This window comes from Phacochoerus africanus, chromosome 6 (genome assembly GCF_016906955.1).
Source record: "Phacochoerus africanus isolate WHEZ1 chromosome 6, ROS_Pafr_v1, whole genome shotgun sequence".
Taxonomy (NCBI): Eukaryota; Metazoa; Chordata; class Mammalia; order Artiodactyla; family Suidae; genus Phacochoerus; species Phacochoerus africanus.
In genome coordinates this window covers 1,500,090-1,521,093 of record NC_062549.1, presented here as the reverse complement: position 1 = coordinate 1,521,093, position 21,004 = coordinate 1,500,090, and the positions used below count along the sequence as shown (strand labels likewise).

Below are 21,004 nucleotides of genomic sequence, written 5' to 3'. Positions count from 1 at the left end.
CTTGCCCCGGTCTCTAGGCCTGAGACGTGCCCCCGAAGCCCTCAGGTCTGTGTGTGGCCGAGTCCTGACAGCAGGAGAGCTCTCAGCACCCCGCTGTCCCCGGCAGGCTTAGGTGGGAGGGTTTTTGGGGAGGCAGGACTGGCGGCCCCTCCCAGTCTGTCCCGCCACTGCTGGCTGTCCCTGGCTGACCCTCAGTCTCTACTCCTTATGTTCCAGCGGCTGCCTCCCTCCGCAGGCCCCTCCAGCCTCCCCCCACCGGCTGCAGCCCGCAGGAAAACAGCGGCACAGACACACCAAGAAACTTCAGTGTTTTATTAACAAAATCTTACAAAAAGAGTCTGTCTTCAGTAAGGTGGCAGGGGTGAACACAGCCTGGCCTGACACTCGAGGCTTGATCTGTGGGGGGACAGGGAGTTGGCCACACCCTCTTGAGGCCCCGGGGCCTCCCTGCAGCCTGTGCCAGCCTAGGAGTATGGGTTATGGCTTATGTGCAAAAATAAAATCTGGGGGGCTGGCAGGGCATGGGATGGAGCAGCTGGCAGAGTTGCCTGCAGATAGTCCCCCAAATCTGGGAACACCCAGTAGACAGGCAGAAAGGCGAACCCTCAACCTGGGCCTGCTCGGGCTGCAGCCACAAGCGGCCGGCCAGCACCAGGGTGTTGGTGCCAGGGGAGGCGGGGGTCTGGGCCTGGGCGACACCGCAGGGCGCCCATGTGGGCCCCAGGAGCAAAGGCTCCTGGGCCTCTGGGGCTGGGCTCGGGGCCACCGGGCAGGGGCAGGGGCTGCGGCCTCAGCCCCCAGCCTCGTGGAAAGCTCTGGCAGGAGAGGATGGCCGCGCAGCGGGCCGGGGTTCCCGGGCTGGAGCGAGACCAGGGCCGGGGTAGCCGACTCAACTCCAGCAGCAGGGGCCTTGGGGGCGGGCAGCGGGGGCCGGCGGGGCGGGCATGTGACAGGCCCTGGCCCTCACGCTGGCTCATCTTTGCCACCAGCTCCCTGCGGGGCGCCCGCCGCTCGTGGCCTCGGACTTCTCCCGGGCAGGCAGCTTGCGGCGGGAGAAGAGGGCGGCGCCTGGCGCAGCAGCGAAGGCTCTGCAGGAGCCTGGAGACCTGAAAGGAACGAGACCCGACGGTAAGGGGCGGGTGCAGGTCCGGAGATGCTCCGCCCGAAGCTCCTGCCGAGGACCTAAAGGGGCGGCCCTCCCGGGGCGGGACTCCCGGGGTCCTGGAGGCCTGGGGGAGGGGCCTGGGAAGGGTCTCAAGGGTGGCTGGTGAGGACAGCTGAGGGACAGGGTCTCAGGTGGGAGGCCTGGGGCTGCCCTACCTGTTGTCACTCTCCTGGCTCCGAGGGCCGGCTGCTGCCTCAGCCGGTTTGAGGACTCGGGCCCTGTGGGACCTTCCACCTGCCACGGGTGAGACATGGAGCGGGGCTCGGTCCCTCTCCAGGCTGGCGTGAGTCACTGGCGCTGGGGCGAGAGAGAAAACACCATCCCTGTGAGAGCTGGCTCAGCAAACTCCCCTGGCCCTGCCTCCCAGCCCAGCCCCGGTCCCTGGTCCCCAGGGTCCCTGCGCCCTCCCCACCTCCCCCGCCATGCCTCCCACCCACCCCATCCCCAAGCTGCTAACTTTCAGGGAAGCCTCTGAGCCTCGCGGGCTCCCCTGGAAAGTGGCCCTCCTGGCTCTACGGTGCCCCCTGGTGGTGGTGCCATGGGGTAGAGGCTCACCCGAGGGGCCAGGAGGCACCAGGATGCCAGGTCTGTGGCTGCCACTGCTGCTGCTGCATTTTCAGCTTCGGCTCTCCTCCAGGACAAGGGAGCCAGGCTGCCCGAGGCTGGCCAGCCGCCCTGGGCGGCGGCAGGGGTGCCAGCCGGCTGCGCGGAGACTGCCAGGAGAGGTGGAATCCCCGAAGCCCAGGCTCCCGGGGCACTGGTTCTGCCTGAGCGTCTGCTCTGGAGCTTCCCTTGAGCTCGGTGCCTATTGGCCCGGGTCATCGGGACACTTGGTTTCCGGGTGCCCAGGAGGCCGGGGCATGGCGGAGAATGAGGAAGCTGGCATGGCCTGAGAGTATGGAGGGGGGTCACCGGCTCGGGGTCAGGGAAGACAGACGGAGAGAGGGTGAGGGGCAGGGCCCTCCAGGGACAGGGGGTCCTTTGCTGTTTGGGGGACACTGCCCACATCTGGACGACACATGTCTGTTCAAGCCAGGCTAGGAGGCTAAGGTGGGCGCCCAGCTGGGTGAAGACGAGGGCGCCCCCTGTGGGGGTCAGCCCGCTCGGAAGTCCTGGTGGGCAAAGGCCACGGTGGGCGGGCGGGGGAGGCGGGCCCGGCACCCTCTACTCGGGCTGGGTCCGGTCGCTGGCTACGGACTCGTTGGTGAGGGCCGGCGTGAGGGCCTCCCTCTCCTCCTCAGCGGGCAGGCGGGGTCCGGCGGGCTCGGCCGCCTGCTCCAGGCCATCCTGCACCTCCATGCCCTTCTGGATGAGCTGCTCCAGGGTCTTGGGCAGCGGGGGGCGCAGGAAGCGCTTGAGTTTGGGCTGCAGGGTGCCCACCACGTACTGGATAATCTCCTCCTCCTCGGCGTCCACATACAGCGTCTGGTACAGGTCCCGCTTGCGCCACAGGAACTGGTCCAGCGGCTCTCCCTGCTTCTGCGGCAGGTCCAGCTCCCGCTGAATGGCCTCTCGGGACAGTGCGCCCTCGCTGTACTGCAGGAATTCCTTCTTGAACTCCACCCAGTTCTTCACCGAGCCCTGCTTGAATTCCCACCACTTCTTGGCCGGCCCGTTCATGTGGTTCTGGATCTGAGACAGCCAGTACTCCTCGGAGCCGCCCACCTGTCGCAGGTACTCCTCCAGATGGCTGAGGAACTCCCTCGGGTCCTCGAAGATCTGCGTGTCCACGCCAGGGCTCGACTGCCCCTCCTCTCCCGGCCCCCAGGGCGGGTACTGCTGGGCCTCCACGGCCTCCTGCCCGGGCAGCTCGCCCGCGGCCGGCGGTGGGGTGATGGCATAGGGGCTGACGGTGTAGTCATAGTTGTCAGCCTCCGGGCAGTAGCTCTCGGGACCCCCGACGCCCACGGAGACGGTGTGGCGGGCGGGATCGCTGCCCACCGGGTACTTGCCGCCCGAAGACTCCAGGCGGTCGGCCCACCTCTCCAGCCGGTAGAAGACCTCGCGCCACACGTGCATCTCCCGCTTGACCCAGCGCTCCAGGTTGGCGATGGTCTCCTGGCAGCGGCACAGGCAGGCCTTGATGGACTTCTTCCAGCGCTGCGAGTCGCCGGTGGGCACGTAGCCGTCCAGGTTGCTCTCCAGCTTGCCCACCGACCGGTGCAGCCCCTTCAGCTCCCGCTCCACCTGCTTGGACACCTCGGCCAGCAGGTGCCGGTGGGTCCTCCGCACGTGCTCCAGCATCTCCGCTCGGCACTTACCGATCTGCAGGATCACGTTGGGCTTGGCCGCTGGCGCGCCGCGGGGCCCGGGGTAGGCGTGGAGGCCGCCAGTCGTCCTGTGGTCCAGCTCCATCTGCTTGCAGGTGGCCGCGGCGCTCGGACAGGCGGGAGGCGGGGGCTGCCCAGTCCTTCTGGAGCCGACGAGGGGCTGCTGGGGACTGGCTGGCAGAGCTGCCGGCGGCGGTGGGTCCCGCGGACGAGCGCCTGCGTCCCGGAGGGTCCGGCTCGGCGGCGGCAGTGCTGGCTCGGGAGGAGGAGGCTCCGGAGCTCTGCGCCCAGCCTCGGCAGCCGGGCCTTTTATGCCGCCGGAGAGGCCCGTGGGCGGCCCCGTCGCCGAGCCCCGGCTCCCATTGGTCCAGGCGCAGGCTCCCCGCCCGCGCCCCCCTCCCCGCCGGCTGCCGGCCCGCCTCCCCGCGCCCACGCGCGCACCCCGGCGGAGCGAGGACCCACCCCCCGCACACTCGGCGGCCGGGGTGACTAATGCGCCCGCTCGCTCTCACCGCCCCCTCCCCGGACTCATTCAGCCCCGCGGACCCAAGGGACCGAGCTGGGGACGGGCCCCACCCCCCGGCCGGCGGCCCGGCGGGCGGCCCGGTGTGCCCTGCCCGGAGGGGCCTGCGGCCGGGCGTTCCGCTGCCCCCACCCAAAGGTAAGGAGGAAGCCCCTCCCCAGGGCCTCAGGGTCGGGCGGCTTCCTCCTGTGGCCGCGCTCTGCTCGCAGGGGGGCGGGTGGTGCTGAACCCCTGGCCGCCCGCCCCGCAGACCCTGCCCCTGCCCGGTCGGCGTTGGCAGGATGCTGGGCCACAGACGAGACCTGGCGACGACCCAGCACTCGGACCCTCTTTCCATGAGCCAAAGACTCCAAGGAGTCTTCGTGTGCACACACGCCTGTGCACACACACACACAACACACACACTCCCAAGTGTCAGGTGTGTTCCCAGGTATGCAGCCTCGAGCTGCTGTTTGTCCCTGCCCCAGGGGCCCTTGAGTTCAGGCCCTGGGGGGCTGGTCCTGTGCCCTGTGTGAGGGATGCGTCCCACCCCACCACCCCGCCACCCCGCCCCGGGGCCCCTGGCATTGGTCTGGGTGTGTGTCGCCATGTGACAATAGCTGGACAGGACTGCCTGGTGCCCCCACTCCCCAGTCTTTGCTGGGGCCTGGGACTTCTCTGCTCAGTGCCACCAGGGGAATCTGGAAATTGCTCTCATGGGTGGGGGGCGGGGAGATGGAGGGGTCCTGCCACCCACTGCAGGGCACAGGCCCTGAACCCCCAGGCCACAGCGGGAACCCTTCAGAAGCTCCAAGACTTCCAATAGGATGGGGTGAGGGGAACAGGAGGAGGGGGAGAAGGTGGGTGCTGGCAGCCTGGTGCAGTGGCAGAGGCAGAGAGAAGCAGAACACCATATAAGGAGCGGGGCTCCGGAAGCTGAGATTCCCTCGGAGGGAGGCCCCTCCTGCCTCCCTGGCAACAGCGCTGTGGAAGGGACAGCCTCCTGGGTCCCCGTGACGAATGGGTGTGGGTCCCCGGGGCCTGGGCTGTTCTGTAGGCACAGGTGCCACTGCCCACAGCCACACTCAGCCAAGGCCAGTGGAGATGCCTTAGCCCTACTCACACTCACACGCTCGCTCTGCACACTCACCCCCCCCCCACTCAAACCTCTCCTGGAACACTCATCCCCACCCCGGCCCGCAATACACTCATCCCTCCCCCACCCAGCCTCCCCCGGTGTCACCCCCACACACAAGGCCGCTCCCACACGCTCTGGAATCCCCGCTCCCAGCCCCTTAGAGGCCCCCCCTCCCTCCCGGGAGCACCCCCGGAGCCCATCTGTTCCCTCCTCTTCCTCTGTGAGCTTTCACCCCTGGGGGGGGGATGCCTTTCTGGTAAAAACTCCCCCCAAGTCGCTCTCCTGGCATTTCTAATTAAAGGCAAGTGGGTGGGCAGAGAGGGGAGGGTGGAGGGGCAGCCAGAGCGGGGAGGGGGAGCCCACAAAGAAGCTGCGAGAAAGGAATCCCAAGCAGGAGGCGGCTGCAGGCTGCGAGTGCCCATTTGTAAGGTGTCCGTGCAGCGGTGAGTGGGACCCGTCACCTCAGGGCCGAAGTGCAGCCGAGAGCCTGCCGCCAGGTCTGGGCTGAGCGCAGGCCTGCATCTGAGGGCCCCTGGTGAGGAAAGGCGTGCCAGGAGCGGGCTGGACAGGGCCACATTTGTGCGCATGTGTGTGTGCGCGCGCGTGTGTGTGTGTGTGTGTGTGTGTTTGTGCAGTGGGAGTGCCAGAGCCATTCTGTGAGTGACCAGGGGCCACCCCTCCCCCCGACCAGGCCGTGGCCCCCGAGGGCACGGCCAGGCAGGCCCAGGTCCCCTGACCTGCTGGGCGGCCTGGGCAGACTGGAAGGGGGCATTGCTGTTGGTGGGGGGCGGGGGCGGGAGAGGCTCTCTGCGGGCTCTGGCTCGACCCAGACCATCAGGACCCTGTGCACATGGAGGGCACAGCCCGGCAGAAGGCAGCCTGCACTCCCAGGGCTGTGGTGACAGGTGACAGGCCACAGCCGCTGCTCAGGGAACACTTAATCGCTGCCCAATTATCGCCCCAGAAGCCCTCGGCAAACCCCCGCATTGCAGCCTTAGGCTCCTTCTTCCGCCTCCGGAAAAGAGGGCTGGCCAGCTCCCTAGGCTGGGGGGGGGGGCCGCCCCCGCCCTGCTCCTCCACGCCCCCTCCCCTGCAAGCAGGGGCGATGGCACAGAGGGGGGGCCTTCAGCCCCCAGCCTCACCCAGAGCAGGACGGCTCAGTGCGGCTGGCTGTGGAGGGGCAGGTGGAGCAGGGAGCTGGACCTCTGCAAGGAGGGGGCAACGTCGGCCCCCCAACTCTCAGAGCCCAGCTGGTCTGCTGCTCCTCAGGCCGGACAGCTCCAGAGGGCTTGCCTGCCTTAGAAGGAGGGGTTTGGGGAGGGGGAGGCAGGGCGACCGCAGGGATCCAAGCAGCCCCCATTCCGAGCTTCTGACCCTCTGCCCTTAGGCTCCAGGCTCCCAGACCCCCAGCGCTGCTCACGTGCTGCTAAGATCTTCTTTCAGGATGGGGTCTCCCCACAAATGCACAGCCTCAGGGAACCCTACTTTTCCCCAGACAGAGCCTGGCCTCCAGCCTCCCCAGGCAGCCCCTCTCGCCCGGCAGCACCCACCTTCCGCCTTCCCCCCCAGAGCTTACACCTGCCTCAGCAGACCCGTCAGGGCTGGCCCCTGGCCCCCACTGCCTGGGCCCCAGATGGCAGGGGGACCCCTCAGCAGGGCAGGGCAGGCCATCCAGGCCCCGGGCCCCCTCCCTTGCACCCCTTCTGGGGGCCTAGAGTGTGTTCTGGGAGCCAGAGTTCACCTGCCTCCAGAGCAGAGCCTGGGCCACAGCCCAGTGGCCTCCCAGCAGCCTCGCCGCCATCCTGACCACGCGGGGTCCCGCCTGGTGTTGGCGGTTGGCACCGCTTAGCACCCGGCTCGTGCACGCGGCTCCTTAGGGGCAGAGCTCACACACCTCACACCTCTCCGTGTGCAGCATCCCCTGATCGGTGCCGCTTCCTGGGGGACCCCGTGGCACCAGCTCTGGAGGAAGAGCAGGGTCTGCCCCTCAGTCTCGCCCTTCCTGCTCGGCTCTGCCCTCTGATCAGGGGCCCACCCTCCCCATGCACCCACTGCCTGTCCTGCCCCCTGTGGGGCCATCCTGGGTCACATGGCCTCATCCCATCTCTGCTGCCCCCGCCCCCCAGAGGACTGAGCCGGCCATGTGCCCGCAAGGAGCTGCCCACGTTCCAGGCCGTTGGCTGGCATTTCCTGGTGGTGAGCCGCCTGGCCATCCCGGCCCCGGCGGCCCAGTGCTGCGGATCTGCCCACTTCGGCCGCAGCCTGCTCCTGGCCCCTCGCCCTGCCCCGGGCTCCCTGCACCGGGCCACTTCTCCCTTCTGCCTAAACCCAGGCCACCCCAGCGGCTGCCTCCTCCTCACTCGGCAGGGACAGGGCGGTTAAAGCTGGGGGCAGCCCTGGCACCTGGGCCCTGTCTGCACCCTCACAGCTGAGACGCCGGATCCTGGAGCGGGGCCTGGCCTGGAGCGCACCCATTCGGGTGAGTCACAGAACAGACGAAGCAAGGGGCCCACGTCCCTCCCTTTTGGGTTGTGAAACACTTGGCAGTTGCCCACCTGAGCCTCAGCTTTCCATCTGTGCCATGCATGACAGTGCCCGCCCGGTGTCCAGCAGGGCTGAGTGCCAGCTGTCCTGCCTGTCCCGGTACCCGCCTGAGGACCTCCCCCGACTCGTTCTGCTGCCAGCCTTTGGTCAGTGTCCCTTCTGGGACCTGGGAGGGGGGAAGTGGTCAGGACCCCCGCCCTGTGGCCTTTCAGGGGGGCTTCCTCACTGCTTCCTGCTCTGCCTCCCAAGGCGGCACGGGTCTGGGGACACGCACAGGCCCCGGTGATGTGGGGAAGTGGCCGGGCTGAGCCCAGGCAGCTGGGAGGTCACAGGGTCCCCACGAGCCATGCCCCCGCCACTGCCCATGTCCAGCCACCGTCCCACCTCTGAGGCCGCCGGCAGTGGCGCCTGGGCCCTGGGGGAACAGGGACAGGGTGAGGGCTAAGGGCTGAGACGGGGAGGAGGGCACTGAAGTGAGAAATGGAGGGGCCAAGAGAGGGCGAGGTGCCAGGGCTGGAGGTCTCCTGTCACCAAGGTTCTGCAAAGCGGGGCCTCCCCAGCCCCTGAGCCGGCAGGTGACACAGGTGCCTCTGCCATATCTGTCTGATGCAGGTGCTGCAGCAGAGTGGCCTCTGAAGGACCCCTGGAGCCCCAAGCAGAGCAGGGAGAGGTCTCGGGCGAGCAGCAGGGCGCCGGGCCCCGCGGGGAGGTGGGGGGGACTCCGAGCACCGGGCCCTGCAGGGAGTGGGGGGTAGGGGACTCGGCGCGCCAGGCCCTGCGGGGACATTTTCTTCCCATTTCATTTCCCCTCCTTCCAGGCTTCCTCTCTCCAGTTTGGCAGGGCGTGTGCTGCGTCCTGTCCCCGGAACAGGCAGCCTGTTGGTTCCGGGCCCCCACACACCAGACCCCCCTCCTCCCTCCCTCCTGCCTCCTGCCTCCTGGTCCTGCCTCCAAGGGAAGCTTTGTATTTTTCCAACGATCCTGGCACTGCCTCCTCCTTGTGCCCTCCAGGCCAGGAGGCCGGGCCCTGGGGTCATGGTCGTGGGCACTGGGCAGATGGAGAGCCCACCCCAGCCCTGGGGGAGGAAAGCAGGGCCCCCGAGAGGGCCTGCGGCTGGTCCAGGCCCCTCAGCCAGGAAGCCAGGGCCAGGAAAGGATGCTGAGAGGGTATGGGGACAGGCTGCCAGCCTCCGGTGGCATCTGAGAGCACAGCTGACGGCGACCGTGGGTGTATCCCCCCAGCTCCCCCACCCCAGCCTCAGTTTCCCCACCCGTAAAGTGGGTACAGCCGTCTCTGCCCTGCTCAGTGTGAGGTGAGTCAGTCAATCAAAGAACAGTTTGGGAGCCTGACTGGCAGGCACTGGGCCATGTGGGGGGCAGGGGGGTACAGAACACCCTATAGACTGGAGCCAACGCCATGACCCCCACACTGTCCCCGGGGGCCACCGGGCTGGGTGCGGCCCTGGGCGTGCTGCCCGCTGCCGCCCCTCCCCCGGCTCAGCACTGCAGACCCCAGCAGGCCGAGCCTCTGCTCAGAGGCTCAAGTGTTTCAAGAAGCAGCGCAGCTCCCAGGGCGCTGGCTGGGGAATCGGCAAGGCAGACGGGGGGGGGGGGAAGGGGGGCGGACGAGGGAGGCCATGGTGGCGGCAGGAGTTGGGGCTTGGGGTGGGGGCCAGGAGGCAGGTGTGCAGGGCAGGAACACCGGCCGGGGGCTGGGGCTGGTGGACACCCCTGTGCGTGCCTCTGGCTGGGGGATCGGCCACACAGCATGTGGATCTCGAGGTCCCCTCCGCTTGGCAGGTGCGCTGGCCGGGTCTGAGTGTCCTCAGAGCCCTGGACGGGAGTCATGCACCTGCCGTCTCCCCCACTTCTCCTCCAGGCACTTGCTGTGTGGCCTCCTGCAGATCACTTAACCTCTCTGGCCCCACCATCCTCACCACACAACAGGGAGCTAACGGCAGTGGGGGTGCTGAGGAGGAGTGGGCTGGGCCTCAGAGCACGCTGTTCCCACCACAGGAATGCCCTCGCCGCCCTGCCACCCGCCACCCCTTACCCAGTTTGAGAACCTAAGATAAAAGCTCAGCATGGCTCACGTGGTGTCAGCATCTGAGCCCAGGGTCACCTCCTCCAGGAAGGCTTCCCAGCCTCCCAGTGCCATGTCGACCAAGTCTTCTGTGAGCCTTGCCCTCCCTGGACGGCGTCCTCCTGTGTGTGCCAGTTTATGAGTGTGTGTTGGAGAGTGTGGGGGGTGTGGTGGGTGTGCAAGTGTGGCCGTGGGCACCTCCTGACCTTCGTCCAGCCAGGGCGTGCTCCTGCCCGCTGGCTGCCAGGCCCTGAACTGGCTCTGGGCATGTGGAGTGGACAAGAGCCCCCTGCTTCCCGCCCCAAGGAGACCCCGTCTGGTCAGAGTGGACCCCACACCCCCGTGTGCTGAGGCCAGAGCCCGGAGGGGCCTGCGGGGCCGGGACAGCCAGAGGGCGAGCTGGGCTGAGCTGGGCGCAGGGGAAGCGAAGGGCTGGTGTGAGGGTCGGGATGAGGGGAGAGCCCGGTCCCAGTGGCCGCCCACGTGGGAGGAGCATGAGAAGGACTCGCCCGCCCCGCCCGTGGGGCTAGAGTGGGTGGCCGACCCTCCTCTCTGCCCCAGGACCAGCCAGGCTGCGAGCCGGCCCCCACTGCCTCCCAGGATGCCCAGCGGCCCCCAGATTGGTGCTCGGGACCCCCAAGGGTGGCCGGCCCCCCTGCCAGGATGGGGGTTTGCTGCCAGCTAGCCCCTGCCAACGCCCCCAGGGCTGGGAGCTGGGGGTTCAGGACGCCCGTGCCAGGGAGGGGGTGGCGGCTGCTGTCCTGCTGTTCCCTCGTTTCCATTTACATCTGCGAGTGAGCGAGCGCAGTGCGCCAGCCTGCACGGCTCGCTTCCGGAGCCATAAAAGGAGACGGGCTGAGAATAGCTCGGCGTGACGGGCGAGGAGCTTCCCCACGCGGGCGGGCGGGCGGCAGGCGGGGAGGCAGGCTCTGTGCCCAGCTCTGCCCCCACCCACGGGAAATGGTGGCGGCCAGCTCACCAGACGCCCGGGGTCCCTCCTCCATTCCCTCTGCTGCCTCTTCCTCCCCTGCCTTGGGGCTGGGGGCTGAGCCCCTGCCCTCCAAGCTGCCTGCCCCCTACCCCAGCATCTCGTCCACTCCCATAGGCCACCTGGTCCAGCTGAGGCCTCTCTCCTGGGTTCCTGAGCCCAAGGCCCTGCCCAGCCGCAGACTCCTCCGTGGTCCCAGGCTGGCCGCTCCAGAACGTGGGTACCTTCTGACCTGCCGCCCTCCTCCCAGATGCCAGGCATGGCCCATGATGGTCTTTGGCCATCAGGTGACCAGTGTCTGCTGGGCCACTGCTTCCTGGTCCCCAGATCTCAGCTCAATGCGTCCCTGGCCACCACAGGCTACCCCCACAGGGCTGCCTCCATGGGCATCTGTCTCTCCGGCTCTGTGCTCACCCGCTGCTGCCTTTCTTACTAACTCCAAACCCAGGCCTGTGCTTCTGTTTTGTCCGGGACTCCGCCACTTATGCCGCTGGTCCCAGCTAGGGCCGCCTTCCTGGTCCAGGGGCTGGGTGTCCTGGGGTGTCCAAGGGCTGTTCTGGGATCTCTCTGGAGGGTCAACAGATGGCACGCGGGAGAAGGGGCCCCGCCATGCCAAGCGTCTCCCCGCAGCTTGGGACAGCTGGACAGGTGATCCTTGTCACCTATTTGACAGAGGGCGAGGGACGTGCTTGGGGACCAGCGAATGAGTGCGGCTCCCTCTCCCAGTGGAGCCCGGGAGGCCTCAGCTCTGAGCTGCCGCGACGCAGGAACTGAGGTGGCAGAGGAGCGGGGTGTGCAGCCCCAACTGTAACGGGTGCCCCCACCACCCTCTTCATGGTTTTTCTCCAAACACACACTTGCTTCCCCCCCACTCGCCACGCAGACCGGGCATCGGGGCAGGGTGCAGAGGGGGTGGCACAGCAGAGGACAGGTGCCCTTCTCGGCCATCGCAGCGGGCTGCGGGCTCTGGCTAGGCTGGGGCTCAGAGTGAGGAAGGGCAGGGCCAGCCGGCCCAGAGTTGGCACTGCCCCAGGCCCTGGGAACAGGCCTGTCCCTCCGCTGACACGCTGGCTTCTGCCCATGAGCACCCTGTGGACAGGGTCTGCCCTGGAAGCACTGTCCGTGCCCCCATCTGGAGGGGGGACTCTGGGACCCCTCGGGTCTCCGGCGGAGGGAGAGGTGGGCTCCAGGGCACTCCCAAGGGGTCCCACTCTCCCAGCCCCCGCCCTGCCCGGCCCTCCGCCCCCTCCCCCTGGGGTCGACCACGTGCCTCCAAGGCCCCCGACACTTTCCTGCCACCCCCGCCACCCTCCCTCGCTCTCTCCTGCTCCAGTCTCTGAGCTGGGCTGGCGCCCCCCACCCCCGGCCCCTCAGCCCTCCCTGCAGATGGTGGTCATTGTTGGCTCTGTCCTTGTCCCCCGGGAGGCGTGTGGTCTGGAGCTGGGGGAGGAAAGGCGAGGAAAAGGAGCGGGTGAGGATGTGGCCTCTGGGGCTGGTGTTTTGACCCCAACCCCGAGGTCAAGGAGAGGGTATAGGGTCCTGGGGGCTGTCCCCACCCATTCCATCTTCGCCACCCCCCCCCCCAACACAGCCCCTCCCTTTCCACAGACCCCTGCAGCCCAACAGGCTCTCAGGCCCCCAGGTCTGTGCCTGTAAGGGCCCAGGACCCCCCCATTCCTGGGGGGGTGCTAATGGGAGACACAGACCCACGGTGTGTGATCCAGCCCTCACCCTGGAGGTGCTCCCCGACCCTCTGCCCTGATGGCCCCACTCTTCCCAGAGCCAGGCTGTCCCCAGGACCCCATGAGTCCCCACAGGTGGGGCCAGGGGCTTGGCTCCCTCAGACCTGGGTCTGGGCTGGGCCTGGGGGCAGGCGCTCCAACACCCCAGACCCTGGCCTCGCCCCTGCAGAGTCAGACTTCCCAGCCCCCTGCCCACCCCCCCCGGCCCTGCTTCCCACCCAGAGCAGCCCCAGGACCCATCCAAGCCACCCATCCCCAGAGCCCGTTCACCAGCCCCTTTCAGCCCAGTGCCCGCACTGCAGGCAGGAGCAGCCTGCTGCCAGCCCCTCCCGGAACCAACTGGAGACGGCCCTGGATTTACAGCCTAAGCCATTTCCCTGAACCGGGCAGGCGTGGCATTTTTCTAAATAAAAATAAAATGCCATATCAGGAGCCCATAGGATCTGTGCCTCCCCCCGCAAGGGGAGGGCACACAGGGACAGGGGAGATGGCACCTGGAGACCCCGCCCAGGCGGGCCTGGCCTCACACGTCCCCTGTGGTCCTGGGCGCCACCCTCAGGAAGAGGCCCTCGCCTCAGATAAAGCCCACGGTTCAGACTCTGAATTCCAGGTGTCCCACTTGCCAGTTGGGTTATCCTTGTCACACCGCTCCCCCCTCCATCACCTCCGTCATCACCGCCCCCACGCGTCGGCCCGCAGAAGCCCGCAGACCAGGCGGCTTCAGCAACAGGCGTTTGGCTCGCAGCTCGGGAAGTCCCAGGTCAGGTGCCAGCGTGTCTGGGATCTGGTGGAAGCCCCCTTCCTGGCTGCAGACGTAAGACCTCTCTGTGTCCGCATGTGACAGGGGGCCGCGGGGGCTCTGGGGTCTCTTTTTTAAGCGCATTAATCCCACTTGTGAAGGCTCCTCCCTCCTGACCTGCTCGCCTTGCAGAGCTCCGGATACCATCACCTTGGGGGTGAGGATTTCAACATTTACACTCGGGGGTGAGAGGGGGATGCAAACAGCCAGATCACAGCCAACTCCGCTCTCGGTGTCTCCATCCACTACCGCCGTCACTGTCCTCTCACCGCGACCTCCCCACCCTCACCACCGCCACCGTCCCCGCCAGCAGCATCCTCACCACCCCTGCCCTCATTCCCATCATCAAACTATGACCTCCTCCACCCGGCCCCGTCACTCCTGTCGCCACCTCCGCCACCTCCGGCGCAGCATCACAGCCGTCGCCACGGTCACTGTTCGCTGCCGCCCTCACTCTCTGCCCCCAGGACCATGGCATCCCCACCATCAGCACCGACACCAGCACCGGGGATGGCAGGGCTCCACCGTCACCCCTGGCGTCAACACCGCCACCACTCTTAGCCACACCACCACCCCGGCCCAGGCTTTGCCCTCTGGCTGGCAGTGCCCGTCACTGGTGAAGAGGGAGGGCTTTGGGGGGGACCGACAGGGGCTCAAATTCCACTCGTGCTCGCTATGGCGGCCGCAGCACTTGAACCCCCTTCCTGACTGGAGACGCGGCCTTAACGTCCAACCCCCGCCAGGGCAGGGGGTGCAGAGAGTCTCCGAGGGCCGTGGGAGTCAGGATGGCAGCTCGGCTGACCCAGCAGTCAGGCAAAGCCTTGTCCAGTCTCTGGAAGATTCTGCTTTATTGGAAGGATCAGATGCAGCCGCAGCGGTGGCCGTTCGCGGATCCAGGGCAGGGCTCAAGGAGCACCGCGCCCGCCTCGCCAGAGCGCAGCTTCCAGCCCCAGTCCTGCAGACAAGCTGGAGGACACTTCCGCCACTAAAGAGGCCCCTTCCTGTGAGAACCGGAGCTGAGGGGGGCGTGAACGTCAAAGCATTTGCCCGAATTCCCTTTTTGTGCTCTGACAGCCCCTCTTCCATCCTCTGGGTGAGAAACAGCTGAACAATGACTGGGCACCAGCACTGTGCCCAGTGGAGGCGACAGTGGGGCCGCGGAAGGCGAGGGACGGGCACTGAAGCGGGCAGGCCGGCACCAAGTGCTCCAAACGTTAAATGTGGCAGGAGCCGGGTGGGGCTCCTGCCGGGAAAGCCCCACAGGCCAAGGCCACGCGTGGCCCTGAGGCCCCACCGCCAAGGGCTGGCTCCAGATCCCCTGATGCAGGACACCTCCCCGACCCCAGGAGGTGACCCCAGCACCGCGGACACGCATCCTGCCAGCTGGTCAGTGTCTCTCCTTGCGCCTGCCCCCCCTTCCCCAACAGTGGCAGAGATGGTGCCCCACTCCTGCCTGGCAGAAGGTGGGTGGGCGGCCCCATGATCTCCTCCCAGACTGCGTGGCCGGCCTCGTGCCCAGCTGCACATGTCTGGGGGCCGAGGACCACCCGGCCTGAGCCTCAGTGCAGAGGTCACCACACCGCCTGCTGGCCTGCCTTCCGGGATGGCGGGGAGCCCAGGCGCCTGCCCTCGGCCAGTGGACGGTGGCGGCTCGAGGCCTCGTGCGGAGTTCCCAGGGCCGCCTGGACCCCTTCTCCTACTTAGGAAGATCCGGCCAGCGGAGTGGCTCGCTCACGGGGAGCAGCAGTGACCTCACCTCCGCTTTATTAGTAAAACTGGAACAGGCGCGCACTCGCTGGAGACACCGCAGCTGCGCCTCCGCCTCAGAGGAGCATCCTTGGGCCCCAGTGACTTCCTGAGCCAGCGGGCTCCTCCGTACCCCGCCCTCCCGGCTCCCTCGGCCCCGTCTCGCCCGCCTTCTCCATCCTCCGTGGGTGAGGCCTCAGCTTCTCACTTGCTCTTGGCCAGGCTGTAGCCTGCTGCTCATGGGGCGGGGGGCGGGGGCACAGGGGTCAGGACCCTGAGCCTGGGCCACCTTCTCCTTGCTCCTTGGGGTCCTGACTGGAAATGGGGAGCAGGGCCCCCTCCGAGGCTTGGTGGGGGCTGCTGCCAGGTCCAGACCTAGAACTCAGGACCCCTCCCCTCCAGGGGATGGCGGCCGTGCCCTCGTGGTGGCCCCTGTCTCAGTTTTGGAGGCCTGAGCTGATGCAGCAGCCCTGTAGGACAAGGGCACAGGGCCTGCTCGTCACCCGCGCCCCAGCCCCTGACGTTTGAAGCTTCCCCACTGGAGTCAGGTTGCCAGCGCCTGGCAGAGGGGCGCCCCACCGGCACGGCCCGTCCTGCCCTCTGGACCACCGTCCTGCCCTCTCCAGGACGCAGGTCTCTTCTGCCCCCCCCCCAGTGTCCCCCAGGAGCTTTCTCAGCCCATTGTCCGTGACACCCAGCCCTGGGCTCCGCTGGCCTGTGACCCCAGCCCTGGAGGTGGGGGCTGGGTCTGAAGGAGTACAGGGCTCCCCCGCCCTGCCGGAAGCCAGCAGCGGGCTCTTTGGGCTCCGTTCCACCCCGGGACTTACAGCCACCAGCCCCAGGTGGAGCCCGGGACCTGGGTGGGAGGGGGCAGAGGCAGGGCAGGTGGCTGCTAGGCCCCTGGCCCTGGGGTCTCTGATGGCGGAACTGGCCTCGGAGGGGTCTCAGCTCTGGTCCCTGCGTGTGCCTGCCTGCTGGGTGACGGGGGCGCAGCCCTGATGTTCCCCCCAGGAGCCCCCGGGACCAGCTGGAGTCTGCACTTGGCGGAGCCCTGCTCTGACACTCACCCCCACACTGTGCAGTGAGTCAGCTCCTCGGTCCCCCTCCACCCCCGGGACCACTGTCACCGTGGCCTGGACCCGCACTGCACTGGGGTTGGGGTAGAGGCGGGGAGGGGGAGTGCGGAGGCCACAGAGTCACTGAGTCACACGAGGGGGAGGGGGAGGCCGGCAAAGGGATATGAGCGAAACCTACGCAGACCCCGGGCTCCCTGGTCTTGCCCTCCTCATGAACTAAGCGGACGCAGGGGCCAGGGTCAGGGTTCAGAGTGGGCCCAAGGTCAGGGTCAGGGTTGGCTCAGGGAGTGCCCAGGGTCAGGGCTCACCCACGCCGGGTGCAGCAGATCCCTGACTGCAGGCTGATCAGGAACCTTCCAACCCAGAGGTCTTGGTTGGGGCCGCCTGCACTCCTCATGGATCCAGCAGAGGGCACTGTGCCGCCCCCACGGACAGAACAAAGAGCCCCTGGTCCGGAAGGGTCTGCGGGGGCCCAGGGGGTGGGGGAGACACGCTCACTCACACACCCTTGTTCCCAGGCTGGGAGACCATCCTGGAGAGGGTGTGACAGAGGGGTGACAACCACACCTCACAGCTGGGCCTCTGCTGGGGGTGGGTGTGAGCAGCCAGGGACACCCAGACCCCTTGGGCCCCACCCTTCGTGCCTCTGGCTCCCTTCCCACTGGCGCTACTCACAGCAGGGAAGTGGGACTCGTCCCCGGCCGGGGCCAGGGCGACAGGCTTTTGTACCTGCTGAGTCTCTCAGCGGGATGTGGCAGTTCCCCCTCTGAGCCCGGGGTCTCCAACCCACCCTTTGGGCACTGCCCAAGAATCCTTTCCTTCCCAAGGCCTGGAGGGGCGGGCATATGGCAGGCACCACCCAGCAGGAAGTCTCTGGTCTAGCGTGGGCCTCGGGACCCTCCGTGAACAGGGAAACCGTAGGCATGGTCCCCGCACCCACCTGCCTGGACTGGCCTGTCCACCTGGGAGGCCGTGTGCCCAGCAGGCCCGCTCAGGTGGGCGAGGTGGCCGGAGGGCGGGGGAGCCCAGGGCCACGAGCTCCAGCCGAGACGGAGGCCCAGGCAGCTGCTCTGGCTGCTGTCCTCGGGCTCGGGTAACGGGCAGTGGGTGACCTGCGCCTTGGTCTCAGGCAGGGAAATCTGGAAACATCTGGTTTCTCCCAGAGTCCTCAGGCCAGTACTGCCCACGGAGCCGTGTGACCTCGGCCAGGCCCTGCTCCTCAGGCTCTGAAGGGCCCAGAGGGAGCCAAGGTCAGGGAGGCGGTGCGGGGGCGGAGGTTGCGTACACACAGGAGGGGCTGTCAGCCGGGGCTGGGAGAGGGCGCGGGACAGGTCAGGAGGCTGGGAGAGGACCAGGGCCACGCGGCCCAGCACCCAGCCTAGAGCAGACCCGCCGGCCCGCCGGCCCACAGGCCCCCATCCTGGGCTCTGCTTGTCCCAGGGCTCTGCCCCCCGCCACACCAAGTCTCCCGCTGGCCAGGGCCGGCCCAGCACAGCTCCCCCCCCCCCCAACCAGCTTCTCCCCTCCCCCTCTCCCTCCCCCATCACTGCCCTCAAGAGTGGCAGGAGGGCTCAGGCACGCTGACCACCTGCAGCGCTGACTCGGGACCCAGGTAGCTCGCCGGCCTCCTCTGCAGCGGAAGCAGGCCCTTGTGTCTGGGGCCAAGCGCGTCACGGGCACGGTCACGGTCGAGCAGGAGGACGCTCAGGTGTGCGGGGCGGGGGGGCGTGCACGGGGCCTGTGGGAGCTCAGCCCGCAGCAGGGGATGGTGGAGGCGGCCCCCTTGGGCCTTTTTGAAGAGCTTTTTTCCTGTGGGGCCAGAGCTGGGAGACCACGAGAGGACCACGTGGCCCTCCCTTGCCCCCCAGGCCCGTCCCCCTCCCCTCCCCCATCTCTGAGCCAACGCTTTGACCCGGGACCCGTCGTGTGTCTGACACAAGGGCTTTTGGAAAACACGCCCACACACCCTAGCGCACCGAGTTCCTGGTCGGGGCAGAGGCCCAGCCACCGTCGGTTGCCCGGGTGACTCACAAGCGTCCTTTCAGCTGGTATTTTCAGATCCAGAGGGCACGCGGGCCTGCACTGCCTGTGTTGGTTCCTGGTGGCCTCCCGTGGTCCTGGCCTCGAGACTGCCAGGAGATGCGCCCTCTGGGCTGTGGCCGCGAGGCAGACACCGCCCCTGTCACAGCAGCTCCCCAGAAGCGTTCCGGACAAGTGCCAGGGCCTCGCCTGGCCCATCTCAGGGTCAGCAAGGAGAGGCAAGGACCAAGGCAGGGACACACCTTGCCACCCCGCCACGTGCCCCCAGGGCCCCGCGCCACCACACTCTGGCCCGTGGCTTGGGGGGGCCTCCTCCTCTGCCCCCAGCTGGCGGCGAGGTCCTGGCACAGGCAGGCACTCAGCCAACGCTGTCAACGGGAGGAGGAACAGAAGGGGGCACCGGACAGAGGGAACAGCAAGCGTGAAGGAGCAGGGTGTTGGGGCGCCAAGCACTGGTGTCAGCGCCGTGACAAGGGGAGGTGACAAGGGAGGGCGGGACTGGCATCCTCAGCTCCACCCTCCTGGCTGAGACACCCCTGACACTGCCAGCAGCTCACCAAGAGCCTGTCGGCTCCCCGTCCCCTCTGGGGGATTCGTGGGTGCTCCCCCCTCAAGCCCCCGTGAGCCCCAGGTGATTGAGCCATGGGGTCCCAGGCCTGGACTGCAGGCCACATGGCAGAGGGGATGGCAGGAGCCCTGGGCACCACTTCCTTCAAGGTGGCCCCCAGGGGCCAGGCAGAGGGAAGGCGTGATGACGAGGAGGCGGCAGGAACGCCCCCCCCCCATAAGCTCCCTGTCCCGAGCACCTACTGTGGCGAGCCAGGTGCTGTCTCAGGCCCTGAAGCAACCACAACGAATCCCGCCTCGGGGCGTCTTCTGCCTGTTACCCCCTGCTCCTGGCCCTCCCCCCCGCCCATAGGGTGGGCTGCCCTTGGGTGGGGGCACCCAGGTGGGGCTGCGCAGAGACCGGCCGTCTGGGTCCGAGGCTGGCTGCACGTCACGTCCCTTGGGCCCCGGGGTCCTGCCTGCCCACTGGACCGAATCAAAGTCCAGTAACGAAGCAGGAGAAACTCCTCAGCATGGACCCCGGGATTGGGGGGCGGGCAGAGAAGAGGGTGACCGGTGACCGGTCGCATGGCCAGGCTCAAGGAAGGTGATGAAGGGACACGGGGGAGGTGGTAGGCTAGCCTGGCCTGCACTCCCTAACCCCACGCAGCTGGCCCGAGCACGCAGACCATGGCCCTACCCAACCCAGGGGTCTGACCTCCCAGCCCCTCCCAGTTTCCCCAGGCCTGAATCCCCCCCAGACGGGGCATCGGAATGTGGCCCTGCCTCGGCCGCAGCGGGCGCTTGGCGAGCATCTGCTGAGAGACGGACCAAGGCCCCGGGCTCCCCACCCAGCCTGGCCGCCCACCCGTCCTTCCTGCAAGCTCTGCCCGGAGCACTGCCCTGCATCTCCCGGGCGCCCGGGCACTGCGCAGCTGTGGGGGGACGAGAGGGCCGCAGTGCCCCGGTGACATCACCCACCTTTGTCCCTCCCGGAGCTTCCTGATGGCCTCTCCTCTGAGGCTCTGAGTCCTCTGCGCAGAGGCTGCATGTCCCAACCAGCAACTCCTTGGGTAACTTTTTTTTTAAATTGTGGTCACACACACACTAAAATTCACCATTTCACCCACTTTAAGTGTGCGGTGCAGGGGCACGGATTATATTCACAATGCTGCACAACCACCAGCACTGCTCCCGGAACTTCTCCTCCCTCCAAGCCCTGGAGTGGCAGGTCCCACGCCCTCGCCCAGCCCTGGCGGCCCCGGCGCTCCGGCAGCCCTGCACAGCGCCGCGGGACTGTGGCTTGTGACGGAGGGCCCCAGACTCCGATCGGAGGCCACAGAGAGCCCAGCCAGCAGGTCCTGGCCCCCGACCCACCTTTGCTCTGACCCGGGGAACCCCGGTGACCGCCCCCCACTCTCAGAGCTGGGACAGAAGACACGGAGGCCGGAGAAGAAGACGCCTAAGGCCAATGGCCATTCACTTAACGGGCTACTTTGAGCAGCATAAACACAGAGACTTAATCGTTTCAGCTGCAGTAGAGGGTGCATGAGTGCGCGCGCGCACGTGTACACGCGCAGGTTCTGTCCCCAGGGTGGTGGACGTAGGTCTCGCTGCACAGGCAGCGTCCTTGGAGGCCCGTGGGGGCGGGCAGACCCTCCGTGAGCCCCACAGCCAGAGCGACAGCCTGGGAGCTGGGGGTCCCCGGGGCGGGAGCGGCTGGGGACATCCCCCTTTTAGAGACAAAGTGAGAGGAGGCTGGCACCTGGCCGAGGGGCTGAGGGCCAAGTAGTGGAAGTGAGAGCCTGGCCCGAGGGTCCTACAGAGGGTCGGGCCCCCCGCCCCAGCCTCCCAGCTCCTCCTCCCTCTGCCAGCTCCCCTGACCTGGTGCCCTGCCCCCGGCCCCCCGCGTTGTTTGATGTCTGATAAACTAAGCAATGCAGTGCAAGGCTAGCCAACGGCCTCGTTTTTTGGAGCCACCACTGAGCTCTCCGGATGTCCCCCCACCACCCCCGAAGCAGCAGGTGACGTGCATTCCTGAGCCAAGCGGAAGCCTCGCGCTCTGGGCCTGCGGGGGCGGGGGGGGGGGGAGACTTTCTTAAAACGGATGGCCCGTCGGAGGAGCAAAAGGACCCGTTCCAAAGGGGAAGATGGATGCGTGGAGGGCCCGGCAGAGGCGCAGGCGGGAGCCCAGGCCGGGCGGCCGAGGGCAGGCCCTGGAACCTGCCTCCCGCGTTGCCCCTGCTGGGGTCAGGGCCCCACCAGCCACGCGGCCTCTTCCCAAGCTCGGCCCCGTGTGAGTCACAGGGTCACAGGCTGGCCCTAGGGCAGCGGGCTCCTCTCCCCTGGTGGGAAGACCAGAGCT

General features: G+C 67.7%; 2 protein-coding genes across 4 annotated transcripts; one reads left to right on the top strand and one right to left on the bottom strand.

The window, feature by feature from the left end:
- Positions 1–297: 297 nt before the first annotated feature.
- ARC (activity regulated cytoskeleton associated protein) lies at positions 298–3,793 on the bottom strand. Its single transcript, XM_047783132.1, has 3 exons — positions 1,721–3,793; positions 1,321–1,462; positions 298–1,106 (listed from the first exon to the last, which is right to left on the bottom strand). The coding sequence occupies exon 1, from the start codon at positions 3,518–3,520 to the stop codon at positions 2,330–2,332; it is 1,191 nt and encodes a 396-aa protein (XP_047639088.1). The 5' UTR covers positions 3,521–3,793; the 3' UTR covers positions 298–1,106; positions 1,321–1,462; positions 1,721–2,329.
- Positions 3,794–5,430: 1,637 nt separating this feature from the next.
- Positions 5,431–20,592, top strand: LOC125128985 (uncharacterized). 3 transcript variants are annotated; one of them, XM_047783130.1, is made up of 4 exons: positions 5,431–7,554; positions 7,668–7,765; positions 8,232–8,932; positions 9,636–20,592. In XM_047783130.1, exon 4 carries the CDS (start codon positions 13,428–13,430, stop codon positions 14,337–14,339), a length of 912 nt encoding a protein of 303 aa, XP_047639086.1. In that variant the 5' UTR covers positions 5,431–7,554; positions 7,668–7,765; positions 8,232–8,932; positions 9,636–13,427; the 3' UTR covers positions 14,340–20,592. The 3 variants fall into 3 exon arrangements, with proteins under 3 accessions (XP_047639086.1, XP_047639087.1, XP_047639085.1); XM_047783131.1 differs by lacking the exon at positions 7,668–7,765; XM_047783129.1 differs by having other exon boundaries at positions 5,431–7,765.
- Positions 20,593–21,004: the final 412 nt, after the last annotated feature.